A 15,352-nucleotide genomic window follows, 5' to 3' on the forward strand; every position below is an offset into this window, starting at 1 on the left:
AAAGTGAAATCAAGTAATCATCGGCTCAGTTATCTTGATGGTATTCACAAATACTGTATTAATTGAAAAAAACTCTTAACTAACTATATAGACAATAAAATTTCCTAAAATTATTAGTAATTCATATGTTTGTAAGATAAGTGGTTGATGGGCAATCTGGTTTGAAAAATCACATATTTGAGCCAAACAGCGCACGGACCGCGTACACGGCCTTAATGAGTTCCCTGAATAAGTTAATTTTTTTTAATAACACACTTGATTTGCTTTTTATTTTGAAAAAGAGACTGTTCACAGAATATCTTTTTATATTCAACAAAATTATAATTACGATAGCAAGTGTTTGACAATGACTAACATTTAATTAACATAATAGCGAAATCAAGTAACTAAAACTTAATTAAGCCAATATCATAAATAATCCAAATCCATTGCACCTGTAGCGTAAAATTTCGTCCCGAAATCGTAAATTAGGGGGATTGGGAAAAATCGATAAGCGGGTGCGTTCAACACTAGACAGCATGGCGCCGGCATCCAATCCGGTCAAGAAGGGACGATGATTATTGCCATTCCTTTACCTACATTACACCTACCATTTATTTCATCTGGGTTGGTCATGACTTGGGCGTGACGAGCGAGCTCCCACATAAATTCTTCTTTCACAAAAGTACCGGCCCTAATTAAGTTGAGTTACTTCAGAAATATACTGAATAATTCAACCGTGCCTCTGGGACTCTCAATTTCTGACAACGGGCACTCTACCTCAGGTATGAACTGTAGGATTTTGCAACGTAATATTTCAGAACTGAAGTATATTGTGGATGTTAAAGTTGATAAATGAAAGAAAAATTTTGTAGACTTCGGCCACTTCAACCTTTTAAGTAGCTTTTTGAATATATCTACACGATACAATATTTTACCTTATTGGTAAAGATAAAATGTTCAACTTCATAATATAGACTTTTGAATGGATACATTTTAAGCTTATAATATAGGTATAGAGTTATGACGTCGTTGTTAGGTATAGAGTAATGAACTCAACTGAAACAATTGAATATTATTAATCTTTTACTTTTCAATGTAAATTAAAACATAAAATACCTACAACAAACATTAGCGAACCGAGCTAACACGGTCATTCAGAGAGGCTTTACATTTCCGGTTCGGCCAATCGATAACAATATTTTCCGCTCGCGACAGCCTGAGCGGGCAAGTGACAGCCAACTGCGGGCGAGATATTTCATTACGATAAACTTTCAACTCTCCTCTCCCCGTAACTACAGCCGATGTATCAATTGGGCATGGTGCTGAATGTAAATAACGTAATCTAGTGAATACTATCATTTGTTTATTTGATAAATACAATTTATACTAAAATATTTCTGCTAAGTCTACTAGGTATCATATTGGTAACCTATCTCTAAAGAATGCCCTAAAATTTCTTATAATCAAAGTATTTTATGTAATACCGGTTTAACCGTTTTTATGTTGTCCATTAAAATCTACTTAAATTAAGAAAGCATGCAATTCTCTTTAATAATTAACGCAATAAAAATATATTTATCAGTTAACAGAAAAATTTTAAGGGCAAATGTCGAGCTTTGTATTTTAAGTGCAACAATTTATGAATAATCTATCAAATATTTCTTCAATACATATGCGTAGCTCACACGTTTAGATATATAAAATAATTAATGTATCTTCAATATACCTTGGAACATATTGGCACACGTCACACGTTTGCATTTAAGTTTTCAGTTGGAATATGTAAATGTTTTTCATCAGCGAGTCCTCATTCATTACAGTGACAGTTTTAAAACAAAGATCGGTAATATCGTCGGTTTAATCAGCAATGTTTGAACAGCTTAACGAATGCTGTCCTCGCTGTAATGATTAATTATCCAAAAGATATGCGAAACAATACCGAGAAATTACGCGTTTTATAGAAGTATTCAGGTAAACTTGTAGTCTTAATATGAAGAAGTTTAAAAAGTTTATTGAGAAATGATAAAAGAGTGTGTAAGTATTTTATTTTTACGTAGGTAACCTGTAAAAAGCGAATGTTGAATCTAATGTGTAAAATCAATAAGACTAAAAGATTTACCACTTTGCGATATATAATATTGTTAAAAATAATTTGGTCATCGGGGCTCTTAATATAAACGTAGGCAAGTAGCATAAACGTAAAAGTTTATCTGCTTAAGTTTAGAGTTGTCGAATTTTTGTATAGGTTATGATACATGACATACAAATTTTTAAAATTCAATCATATTAAAATATAAAGTACAAAAGTTACCAATAAACAAACGCCACCTGAACTATTTACCGGCCACTGTGTGAATATAACCTCATCTAGCCATCTGTTTTCCATAAATGTGCGATTTAAATTCAACTATTGAAACTCAAAACTCATTAAGCACAGTAAGTTCATTAACCTCATGTAAGCAGATAGAAAATAAACAAAAATAAAATTAATCAAGAAACAGACCACGTGCACCTACCAACTAACATGAAATGGATCGTTTTCTATGTAACCTTTTCAAATAAGCTTAGGAATAAGATATTTCTTGTGGATTTCATAGAAATAGAACATAAAGTAGTCCTATTAGAATACAATATATGAATACATACCTGCATTGTGAATATTTAGTATACATATCATGCTCCCAATTTTGTAAGCATAGCTGATGAAGTTCTCATTATTTTGTATCCATAACATGAGTACATACAAAAAAAAAATGATGAAGAATACTTTTAAATAATCAAACTTACATGCTTGAGTACGACATGGGCAGATCCTACCGATACGCGTATTTTTGCCCCTAATGTTTATCTGTTCTCCCACTATACCATAAATAAACAACCCAAAAAATGTTCTGCCAATGCGAGCAATTATAGCAACATTTCAAGCAACCCTTGCATTACGACAACCCTCGCCAAACGTCGAGTAGGTGATGGCAAAAGATTTTCAACATCTGCTCACTCATTCAATATACGAAGATATAATGTTCTGTGTCGTGGGAGGTGCGCGTCTATTAACTTCGTAAAGACCTGCCAATATAAATTTGGCAAAAAAAAAAATTGTAAATGTATTTTTTTGGTTTAAATATTCCTACTTCTCAATGAAATTGTAACTCACCTTATAATTTGAATTCTACGTTGACCCAAAAAAAACTTACACGAATATTGACATTGCATTTAATTATGGTGTGGCATTCACTGATAAGAAAAAGAAAACAGTTGAAACAAATTTAATAAATTCTGAATTGTTGTGTAACAATAAGTCTAACAAAAGAGGTAAGACTTCCTTAAATTAAAAGAAAACATTTAACTTAGGGCCGATTTTTCAATGCCCAGATAAACAGCTAGATAGACTTTATTCTTCAGTTAACAAAATATTCAATTTTTCAATAGACGAATAGGACTTATCTATCGAATAACTACGTTATTTGAGGAATAAATCTATCTGCTGCTCCAACGGCCAGATAGCGTGCTATTCGACGATTAGACGTTTGAGTTGACAACTGACGCGTCAAATTTGGGATATTTACGTATGTAATAACATAGAGCGTAGAATTTTTACAATAAAGCCTCTTTCTATAAAATAATTATCAATTAAAATCATATTGAAATTGATGTTTTTGATAGTACCTACTGATGATCATGCCATTGAAAATTTGCCGGACGCTGCCTTTATGTCGTTTCCATCGTAAAATATATAAATTTTAACACAAATTTAATCAAAACTCTTTACTCGAATCAAAACAATAATCAACAATCATAGAACACAAGATAAACTTAAAATGCACTCCTGACGTGAGTCATAATGACGGTTGTTGACATATTGCAAGTTGACTCTATCCCGCTCTAACCTGACTAATTTAATATGTTTGTTTCGCCACTCCAAGAGCAGAGCTGCCAATATGGAAATATTTGGTCAGATAGTTATTCATCAAATAAATCACGATTGAAAAATAGGCGAGCCGTTATGAGTTAGATAAGCAATTGAATAAATCTATTCGAGGGGTAGTTATTAGACTGTTTATCTGGGCATTGAAAAATCGGCCCTTAGTAGTAAATCATTGCGGTGATGGTAAAAAATTCACCCCGAAAGCTGGCAACTCACAATCCAATTACCGAAGCGGAACTCCGGAAATTCTAAACCGATTATAGAGAATTGAAAACATTAAGTACTTTACGGACTCTGGGCCCATTACAGGACATCGAGCCTTATTCCTGATATCATTAGAAGGTTTATAGTGTAGTACAAAATGTGATTACAAAGTCATAGAATTTAGATCGAAATTATTTACGCAAAACTCTTATTTTCCGCGACTCGCAAAAGTGCTGATTAAGAAAGTTTGATAAGTCGTTTCAGCAAACACCATTTCAGCAAATTATTTAGTTAGATTGCGTAGGTATTATTGGATTCTTTACATTTTGCAAATATTATCGAGGTAAAATGATGTTAGGGGCCTATCATTTAGTTCCGGCGGCGTGAATATAGGCTTAAAATAAAAAGCTTTTGCCTTCGTACCCGTACATCATGTGTGTATAACCCCACAATAAGTACAAAAGCAATCAAGTATTGTTTTGTTATTTAATACGCAAGAACCAAGATGTGGAGGGTCCTGTTCGCGAATCGGAACACGACACTAAGATATTTCTCAGAAACCCTGCTTTAGTCTTCCACCTTGCATTAATTAAAGAATGCGTCGATGCGATCATTCGGTATCATATATTACACGGTGAAATCGAAGAAAGCTTTACATGTAATTAAAATATAAATCATTTAATGAAACTACACCGTGGAAATAAATAAACATTTTGCTTTACCGACATTTGTGTCCACGATTATAGTATAATGCATGTAATGCGAATTTAAAATTAAGTATATAATAAACTTGTTGCAGTCCGATGCCAATGGTTCAAACGACTATGTAACAAATGGTCTATGACGATGATTTTTTCATACATTTTGAAACGTTATCATCAAACAAAACGTTGTCACTTTCAAATTCGTGACTCACGAATAGTTACACTATGTACCTATCACTGGGGTCATTTTGCTGTCATAAATTGTCAGTACGCATTTATTGGCCTTAAATCTTAGCTGTTAAGATCTAAAATAGCGTAAATATGATCAAAACGCGAACTGTTATCATGTTAAATAGACAATTGTTACTCTGTAAAGTTAACGATCTCGGTTATGCAAACAATACTTACGTTAAGTAATAGTAAAATGATATAACTTAATATGTTTTAAATCTATTTTAAAATATTTTTATGTTTAAATTTTTAAGAGGAATCAATCACAACATAACGTGTAGCACATGCTGAGTAGCTACCCTTTTTGGCACCACACTGATCAGCCGTAAGTACCTACCTTTTTTAATGTTTTTTTCTTTTTATTTCGTTAATTTTTGTTATTTTTTCTGTTTGTATTGTGTGGTGCTAAATAAACATTATTTCATTTCATTTTCATTTCATTTCAATCATTGAATAGGTACCAATAGGTCTACAATTATATTTTCTAAAGAGGATTTACAGTCATAATAATAAAAGTCTTATCTTTCACTGCCGTAAAAATTATACTTTACATAGCAGGTACATACCGAAAATTGGCATCATTTTTATTGAAGGCAACACTGAAAATATCCACGCTACCTCATCACCATAAACGCGCGTATCGTCGTAATGGCGGGCAGACTTCTCGTTTGTTGTTTTTATTTTATTAAGACAAATGCTATGTTATCATCATTGTACGGGTTCCTATTGTCTGATATTTTTGTGTAACCCATTATTTCCTTTTTATCCGCCCCTGTGTTATTTTATGCATAGTTACTAAATGTACCGATATTTGGACGGCGTACCTTTTCAGTCTTTAAAAAACAAATCTGCTCCTGCGAATACAATAAACTTAACTTAAACACAGATTTCAAATAAATCTGTTGGTTCTACGGAATTATGTATGAATTTAATTATATATAGTTATTTTGAAGTTAGTACTTACTCTCTACATCTTAAAACTAAAAAGGTAGGTAATTAAGTAAAAACCGTGATAACTTTGGTCTATAGGAATTAGAAATAAATTCGAAAATTTAGGTTGTATCCGACTATATCGTTCGTAATAACGTAGGTATATCAAGTTATTATTAATACCGAAAGTTCTACACGGGTTGTACAAAGCGGTCGGTCTTCGGTCGTGATCTTGAACAGAGGGCAGCCTATTGTCTCCTTGTACTCTATGAAACCCAACTTGATATTACTCGGAAATATGGTTAAACATTAATATTTTCTTTACCGCTACCTATAATCATTAATCATAATAAATAAAAGTCATCAGATATTTTCTTGAAAGAAAGCAACGGTGGCGATATTATTCATTTAATACAAACTATACAATGGTTTGACATGAATAATAGTAACTGATTATCTGAATCTTTAGAACAATGTGCTAAGTCTTAGGTGCTAAGTTATATTATTTAACAATGAAAATGTATCTAAGTCTATTATTCTACTAACTATACGACATTTTAACTTCGAATATTTCTAAACCAACATTTGGTTAGCAACACAACAGAAATACATACGCTATTAAATAATAAGGTAAAGGCAATTAACAATGGCACGATGACATAAAGAGATAATCGCATAACAAACATTTCAATGGACCGCAGTATAGAAAATAATGGTTATTCACATCATTGTGAGACCTATCTCTGAATTTAAAATGGCTAAGCTGTCCAGGCTTTCAAACACATATTGTTAACGGCGGCCAAACAAAACATTGCATTGTTACACAGTAGCGGGATGGCCGAAGAGTTGGACAACCTCGTGACTCACGAACCGAGTTTAATCAGCCAGGAAAGACGCAAACGCCTATTTATTTGTCCAACATGACCTCCTGCTGCAATATCGAAACTATGCAGTTGAGATATCGAATACTTTCTCTATCAACGTCAAAGTCTTTAGTAATTTCTGATGTAGTCATTGCATTTAGTTCCACTTTTGAGAAATGAGTTATACTTGTCTTCCATTTTGCTGTCTATAATGGGTAAAAGAATGTAGAGCTGCATTTTATTTGCTATACTACACAACCACGACATGATAACATCATTATGTAAAATAAATGGAATTATAAAATGTTTGAATGCAACATCAAATAATTCTTAATGTCATCAAAAATTGTTTGGGTGAAGGTCACAAAGACAGGTAGGAATCGTGTAAGGCCGGAGCAGATGACGTCACTTCCTGGACCGTGGCACGACGCATTACGTTACACCGAAGAATTCTAGGCGATAAGTAGTAAAGCAAAGTGTGCTTTATTCCTCAATTTATATGGCATTGAGCAATGGAATTTGGATTAACGACTATTAGAGATTCCATTGTTCGATATGGGTTGAATTTTTTGACCAAACATTGAAGAATAAATTAAAGTCAATAATTAGCAGATATAAGCAAAATGATAAAGGGCACTTTATCCAATACTCTTTCCACAACGTTAGACGAATTGGTACAACATTAAGTACTTTCCTTCTTTTTACGAATTCAAATTCTATAATTTCATCGTTTCAGTACCCATTAAATTTAGTATAGTTCCAATAAGTAATTTCATACTCGTTTCCAACAACAAAGCAACACCTGTTCCTCTACATTCCTGGTTTAATATTCATACATAAACACATAAATAGATCGAATGCAGTAAAACGCAAAATGCGCCACCAGCTACACCATTTGGCTCCTATTTTACTGCATCGCGATCGATCTAATTCCTGGAGCCAACTATAAGAATACAAAGTTCATTCAATGAACTCAATTCATCACAAATAATGGCTAGATTTAAAAAAAATGATATGCCCCACTCTTCAATTAATACTCGAGTTTCGAATATATAATTTTACTGCAATGCAGAAAGATGACGAGCAATGAAACTTCTCATATTATTTTTTGTATGCACGCTGCTGTATTCATTTATATTTCAGCTTAAATGATTTTTTAATTAAATTAGGACAGATTTTAAGTAGGACGAGATAAATTCATATTTATTTAATTCACCTAGCTCCCATAAGGTTCACTATGTACTTCTAGTTCCTAGGTCGAGGTTAGAAGTTTTGAATTAATGAGGAAACATTTACAAAATAACGTTTTCATTTTAATACCTAGTACGTTATTTGCATTATATTGCTAAATATACTGAGGTAGTCTAGGTTATAGAATTCAATATTTCTAAATGTACATGTAAAATTTATTTGACGACTTTTTAGATCGTAATAATTGAGTGTTATAAGCACAGAAGCTATTTAATTGGAAAATAAAATTCTAAGCTGTAGTTTTTAACCAAAATTTTATGCTAAATTTTAAAAAGCATAACTAGATAAGCCTTAAATATAATACATTTTCAAATTTTATTATCCTTTATTTGAAAGAAGAATCTGGATAATTTAACAGTAAGTATGGTTATATTTAATAAGCTTTATATAAAGCGACATAACATATTTACCGTGCAAACCTCTATAACGTGGATATACGGACTTAACTTACAAACCAGGCACTTAAACTTATTTATAAACTAGTTAGGTACTTCTGGACAACTTTTTATCATATAATTAATGACTACAAGTTAGAGATCTTGACAAATACCTATCTACTTTTTATTTTCCTGCGAGCGCTCATTCAAGGTTTAGATACTGTGACGGAAACTATTCATGTGGAACCAGGTTTTAATACTCCTATAAGTCACGTTGTTAATATTATATTAATCCTTAATAATTTATTTTAATCAAGATGTGCCACATTGTATACCTACAAATTGGTTGCAGCTCTCAAATAACGGTGCTTTACGTAAGCAGCAAATGACGCGACCGCTAAATATCTCCTTTGTCGCTTCCAATCTGAGCCCCAAACGAGCACACAATATTCTCAAGCTCAAGCCATATCAAGTGCGCTCCAGATAAATGGATCACGTTACTTGATTAACCGGCACGCATCCCTTCCCCTCATCACCCCTGGGAATATTTAAATGGGCCCTGAATATATCACACCACCCTCAGGAGGCAAACGAGCGAATAACCCTGTAGATTTGCTTACCTGCGATGTAGATCGCGAGTTAAATGACTTTATCTTAATTAAGCCCCAAAACAACTGCGAATAAGGGTGATTAACAGAAACCAATTACCTATATCGATTCCTGTGTAGCAAGTGTGGGAACGCGATTTTGTAGAGGCTATTGTGTGTAAAACAGGACAGCTTCATGAGCAAGTTTTGTTTTCTTTTCCTTCAGGTTATAAAAAAATTATGGATTAAGTATCTAGTAAATTAACGTCAGGATAGCATCATACAACAACTACTCAAATACATATGACCCTGCTAATTCACGCGAGACCAAGAAGAAGAGACAAGTTGATATTATTTACAAGTAAAATCTTTAGCATCTCCCTTTCTTTACGCTTAGAAATAAACAGCACACAATTGGATAATTCTTTGCCGAAATCAAGGAACAACTCTTTACACGCAAATTGGGAGGATGGAATATATTGCTGTCACGTGCAATTTAGAGCAACAATTTGTAGCAGACGCGCTATCTAAATCAACATGGCAATCACGCGCGGCGCCACATACAGATAATGTACATTGAATATCAGCATTCAGAACATCGTCAGCACCTTCACGCGCATTGTTACACTCATTGATTTCTCACGGAACTTCGTAACATCAAAGAAATGTCTTTATCAAATTCGCGAATCGCTCGAATTAATTAAATTACAAAGCGACCGCACTGTGTTCATTCTTAGATACTCAAATCATACCCCAAATATGAGCTTGGACAGTACTTCTAATCAGTACTACATTGTATGTATTATCTCACCATTCCATCACCTTCAAAATTTAGCGTAAATTTTGAGTAACGGACAAACTTACTGAATATGAAATAATGTACAGAAGTTTAGAGTAGTCAATGTGTATTTTTTCTTATATTTTACCAGGCAAGTAAGTAATGAAGATGTTTCTTTAGGCTCTTAGGTTATAACTTGGTTTTGAATCGAAATAAAAATAAATTCTCAATTCTGACAATTTTCATTCAGAACATTGTTATTACGTTAAAGTCGATAAATGTATTTTTCTATTCGGTGTTACTGATACCATGGAGTAACGATATTTAATTACAAAAAAGGACTCCTAATAAATAATAAGTCTTTCATTGTACGTACATTGGATTCAACAAAAACTGGTTTTGATAATGACGAACCTATTTATGATTAATTATGTAATATCTATGATATATTGATATAACCGTACAGTAAATTTAGAACATACATAAATAATCAAAACGAACGTCTATTTTCCTTTAAGCTACTAAAATAAAAACCTTTTAAAATTCATTCCAACATCTTCGAGCACTTTGTTAAACTAACACATCAAAACAGTTTATTTTGTTACCATGGAATCTTATTCGCACATTAAAATTCATGGTACCGTAAAGAGAATTAATAAATCCATCCGCTAAAAAATATCTCAGGACCACAAGCTCATTCAAAAGATCAAGTGGCAAAAAAACTAGAGCAATGAACTGAAGTCACGTAGTATCCTCATCCATTCCCCGGGCACGTAGGAGCATCTAAACTACCGCTCATTGTCAATATTGGAGTATTCTGAACCACTGGCAAAATCAATAGACATTATCTGATATATTTATTATCCTTTCTATGTAATAAAGTTAACAACGAATTAGTACACAATTTGAACACGAGTTACTGGATGACTTTATTGTTCAGTATCTCGAATTGAACAGCTTTGTACAATGAACATATTTTTGGATCAAAATTTATACATTACATTGATATTATTGAATAATTTGCATCATTAAGCTAAATTAAGTTAAATGATTGATGCATTTTATTTTAAAATCAGTTGAATTTACGTGGGAAAAAATTAACTATGAAAATTGACGACTTCATACCTACATTTTTAATACTGCTTTTTAATTTAAATTGGAGGAGCTAATTAATACGTCGAGCGTACTTTGTATCCGCTGACATTTTTTATCAAAAGCGAAATCGATTTTAACTGCATAATGGTTGCGAATGAACACTTGTGTAGAACATACACGGTAAAGTGCAAGGATACGAAGTGCATCGCCGATAAACCGGAGATGAAAGCGACTGTTTATTTGATTTTCTGCCGCTACGTACTGGCATATTAACTAAGCTCGACCATTGAACTTTGCAGCCTGAACATTTCCACAACTTGTTAAATTCCTGCCTCTACGTTGTTACACGCAAGAATGGCATCGCATTATGTTGCTACACTAAGTAATTAGGATGCAGTTACATTGTTATAACATAGACATTGAAAGCTCAACTTTACGTTTGACTCTTCGCTTTCTCGTTCGCACATCATATTATATTTTAAAAACAAAACAAACTAGGTAGTTACCAATAATTCTACAGTTTCTAAGCTTCCTTATGTCGTAATCGTTTAAGGTTAACTCAACTGTTTTTATCATTGACGACCTCCCAACGTGTTCTACCACAAGAAAAATATGGGAAGATCTCATCAGCTACTGCAAGAGTACTTCACATAATTATTCGCGTACGAGCGTTGTACTTGCATAGTGAATGCATGTTGACCGTGAGTTATAATTTCGCAGATAATATCAAGGGACTCTGTGAATTCCTTATCAAAGCTTTTATGACAGTTAGCGTATATTCTTGTTATGTTGTTGTGTTACATTATTAACGTAACAGGGAAGGCTATTGTCATTAACTTTGCCTCAGTCGTCGACCTGGAATCGGGCTGTTGGTTTCGTAACAAGTCATTTCAGCTCGTCCCATCGAACATTGTCGGATTTCGTTTATAGACCATTTGTAGGTATGTGATCTGCTACGGTTAATGATTTCGGCCGCTTCTCGCTCAGGAAACTCTATTTCAAGACGAAGATAATAACTTTTTATTGGAGCCCATTGCTATTGTGTGTATAAATGTTCGAAAGTTCGTTATGACGCGACAGTGGTGAGTTCCGATTAAGTTTTTTGTTCTGTGTAGGAATTTTCATTTGTTTCATGTTAAACGCTAAAAACTTCAAACCTGTTTGTTCCTCGAGTTCTTATTTTTTATATATTTTGTTCGTTAATTCAAATTAGATTATACTAAGACTTTATTTTCACCACGTTATTTAATCTTAAGTTACCTAATTATGTTACTAGGATGCCAATTGAATAAATTAGGAAGACAACATGCTATCAATATTACTTGAGTATGCAATATGATTTTATTTTCCTTGGACCTCGACCTTCTAATACGATTGTGCATGAATTATATTCACATAGCATAACGCATTACCTTTGTAGATTGTAGAGTCATATTATTGTGTTTGTTCCAACAAAAACACGTTTGCAATATGTGCAACCAACGAGATATCAACCACTTAATTATAATCAATATAAATTTTATTCACATCTACATACGATCGATCTTTGCACGAGCATTCTTGAGTTTCTTATCTAAAAACCACGACCCGGTCAGTTTTTCACACGAATTCTTATCAAAAAGTAAACAAGTTTTAAGTTGAAACTTGTTCATTTATTTAAATATTATAAATTAAGTAATATAAAGGACATGCTGCTACACGTAAGTGCATACAGACCGTTTATTTTTCTCATGCCGGTACTAGACCTCTACTGCACCGCCAAAATCCTGTCCTCGGTGGGTCGCGTCAACAACAAAACACACATAGACTCAGCACTTATACCACTTTACACTCAGTTTAAACCTCATAAAATGAATTTCCTTACACAACGCATTTGTTTATAAGTTAAAACGACGTTTCCATTGTGTTTATATGAAGAAAACACTAGGATAGTTTATCACGCTACGATCTACACCCACGCAACCATGTTGCGACGCGCGTCAACGCCGCGTGACTGCAGGCGTGTCGCCGGCTGACACTTCGGCGCTGTATAGTGCGGCGCTTGTAACAAACTATTATTACAACCATAACCGGCCTACAGATGGCGTTATTCACAATATGCATTTTCTTGTTTACATGCCGCATTACAATATATTATATCGTATCTTCTATATTTATTTATATATAAGAAAAAAGCTATAAATTCAAAACTCACTGTTTTAATTTAAACGACCATATTCATTGAAAGTTTCGATAAACAATAATTGCTTCTGACATGAAATAATATATTTATTGTACTTACCTGAGAAGCTTACAATTAATGCGATCGAGTTTTCCTCAATTTTCCAGCATTTGTAGCACACAATTTCAGCTTGAATATCACTTCACTTAATAAAATCAGAACGGACAGATAAATCAAACACCGTAAATTTGTATTTTACATGAAACAGTCTGAAACGCCGGCTGATTGCAATACTTAACATTTAGTTCATCAATAGCGCATCATTTATAGTCTTCATGGGTTTTCCACAACGTACTGCAACAATATAAAGCGTTTGGGAGTTGGGACACAGTTCACGGTGAATAGCGACCGATAACACTATCCATCACCCCATTATCTACACGCCTTGAAGTTAGCAACGAGAGCGCACGTCAAAATATACCATAAATAAAACCGTACAACGGGGTGTTCCACCCCATCCCCCGTTTTCGATCCATGTCGGCGTCAACAGAAATGATACTTTGAATCGAAATTTGAAATTTCAAGAGTCCCCAACGATTAAATCGATGCCGGCCGGCTTTAGCGTGCGTTAACGGACGACTATCGTATTCTTTGAGCTATCGTTGGCGGCGCTGAGCAGAGGGGGCGGCGCCTCTTATAAAACCCGTATTACAAATACGCTAAATCGTCTCCAGTCCTCTTAGACTACAGTCGGAGCGCAAAACTTATTCAAGCTGGAAACGAGGAGTACTAACCCATCAATATGTTTTAAACATTTGCAATTAAGTCCGAATATGTGTATCCGTAATAATTGTGCATCTAAGAATCTCCTATTTATATTGATCATTGGATATACATATTTTGTATATCAAATTGATAGCAAAAATGATAGCAAATAAATACAAGATAATAAATTATTTACGAAATAAACTTTATTATTAATGATTACGTATTCATTTTATCATGCCAGAAAGCCAAACGTAGGAAGCCTTTTTAGACGTTAAGACGTGACGCGAAGAAAGAGGAAAGCGACAATTTTTCCGCTTCATATCTTTCTGTACATTTCATTACTTCCGCTATTTGTGGACGTGAATCCACCTCGGGTACAGTCGTACAGCGTCGCTCCCTCTCGGATTAGACCGCGCGACTAATCGATAGTCAGGCATGCTTCCAACTTGCTACGCTACGATAAACCTACTACGAATTCACAAACGTAGCTTACTACAATTACTACCTACACGTCGAAATTGAAAAGCCAATTTTAACTGGCGTAGCAGTCTCTCTATTTGGTATAACATGTTTAATTGTTTCATTGTATTGAAGTTGTTGCAAGAACACACTGTAATAAAGCCTGGTTAGTCAAATTATAAGTTACAGTATTGTGCTACTATATTATATTTTATAAGTTATAACTGTAGCAGCTACCTGAAACCTAATAAGTTTGTTCTGTATGCAATTAACAAAACATAATAATATAAACTTTTTATGTAAGTAGAATATATAAATTATTGTTTTAAATTACTCGAGACTTGGCAAACGTACGTATGCAGGTTATATAAAATAACAGATGACTAATGTTCCTTATAAAACGTAAATCATTCTCAAATTATATATATACATACTTACATAATATTATATAAATATTTTAATAAATAAAAATAAATACAACATAGACAGAATTTTATATTTAAAAAAAAATACCGCATTTCTGTATAAAAAATACATTTAAATATTATTTAGATGCTCTTAATCTAAGGACTAAGAGATATTCTCATGACCATCATTTTTTATCTCTGAACTAAGCCCATTGTCCACTACTTTTGTCTCGCCGAGAACTTCGAACTAAAATGTATCAGCTGCGCCAGCCCTCGCTCGCATTGAAAGTTAAATCTAAACTTCTAATGGCACCCTTTCGCCTCTATATGACCGATCAAAAATAACATTTATTGCTAGTGATCTCAATTTCATAACATAAGCGATGACGTGTACCTTGTTCAATCAAAAGACTAGCGGCCTTACTAATAAAAAGGTATACAATGGATAAATTTCTAACAATTTCAACCATAGCTGTGTCCTGCTCTTGCTCACATGAAACGTCAATTATAAAAACAAGACAGGTTATTGCAATAACTAATCCACTGCATAGCGAATGGGTAACATTTTATTAGTAAGACCGTAGGTGTATATTTCGCGTTATGCTGAAGCCCGTGTGCATTTTGGCGCCT

General features: G+C 33.6%; 1 protein-coding gene across 1 annotated transcript in view; it reads right to left on the reverse strand.

Moving 5' to 3' along the window:
• The window catches only part of LOC123695739 (caskin-2), a 204,404-nt gene extending 191,474 nt beyond the window's left edge, over positions 1 to 12,930 (reverse strand). Inside the window, exon 1 of the mRNA XM_045641660.1 lies at positions 12,644 to 12,930. Coding sequence (XP_045497616.1) covers positions 12,644 to 12,659 — 16 coding nt within the window. The 5' untranslated portion in view covers positions 12,660 to 12,930. The remainder of the gene's footprint in view (positions 1 to 12,643) is intronic.
• Positions 12,931 to 15,352: the final 2,422 nt, after the last annotated feature.

Source organism: Colias croceus, chromosome 11 (assembly GCF_905220415.1).
Source record: "Colias croceus chromosome 11, ilColCroc2.1".
NCBI lineage: Eukaryota > Metazoa > Arthropoda > Insecta > Lepidoptera > Pieridae > Colias > Colias croceus.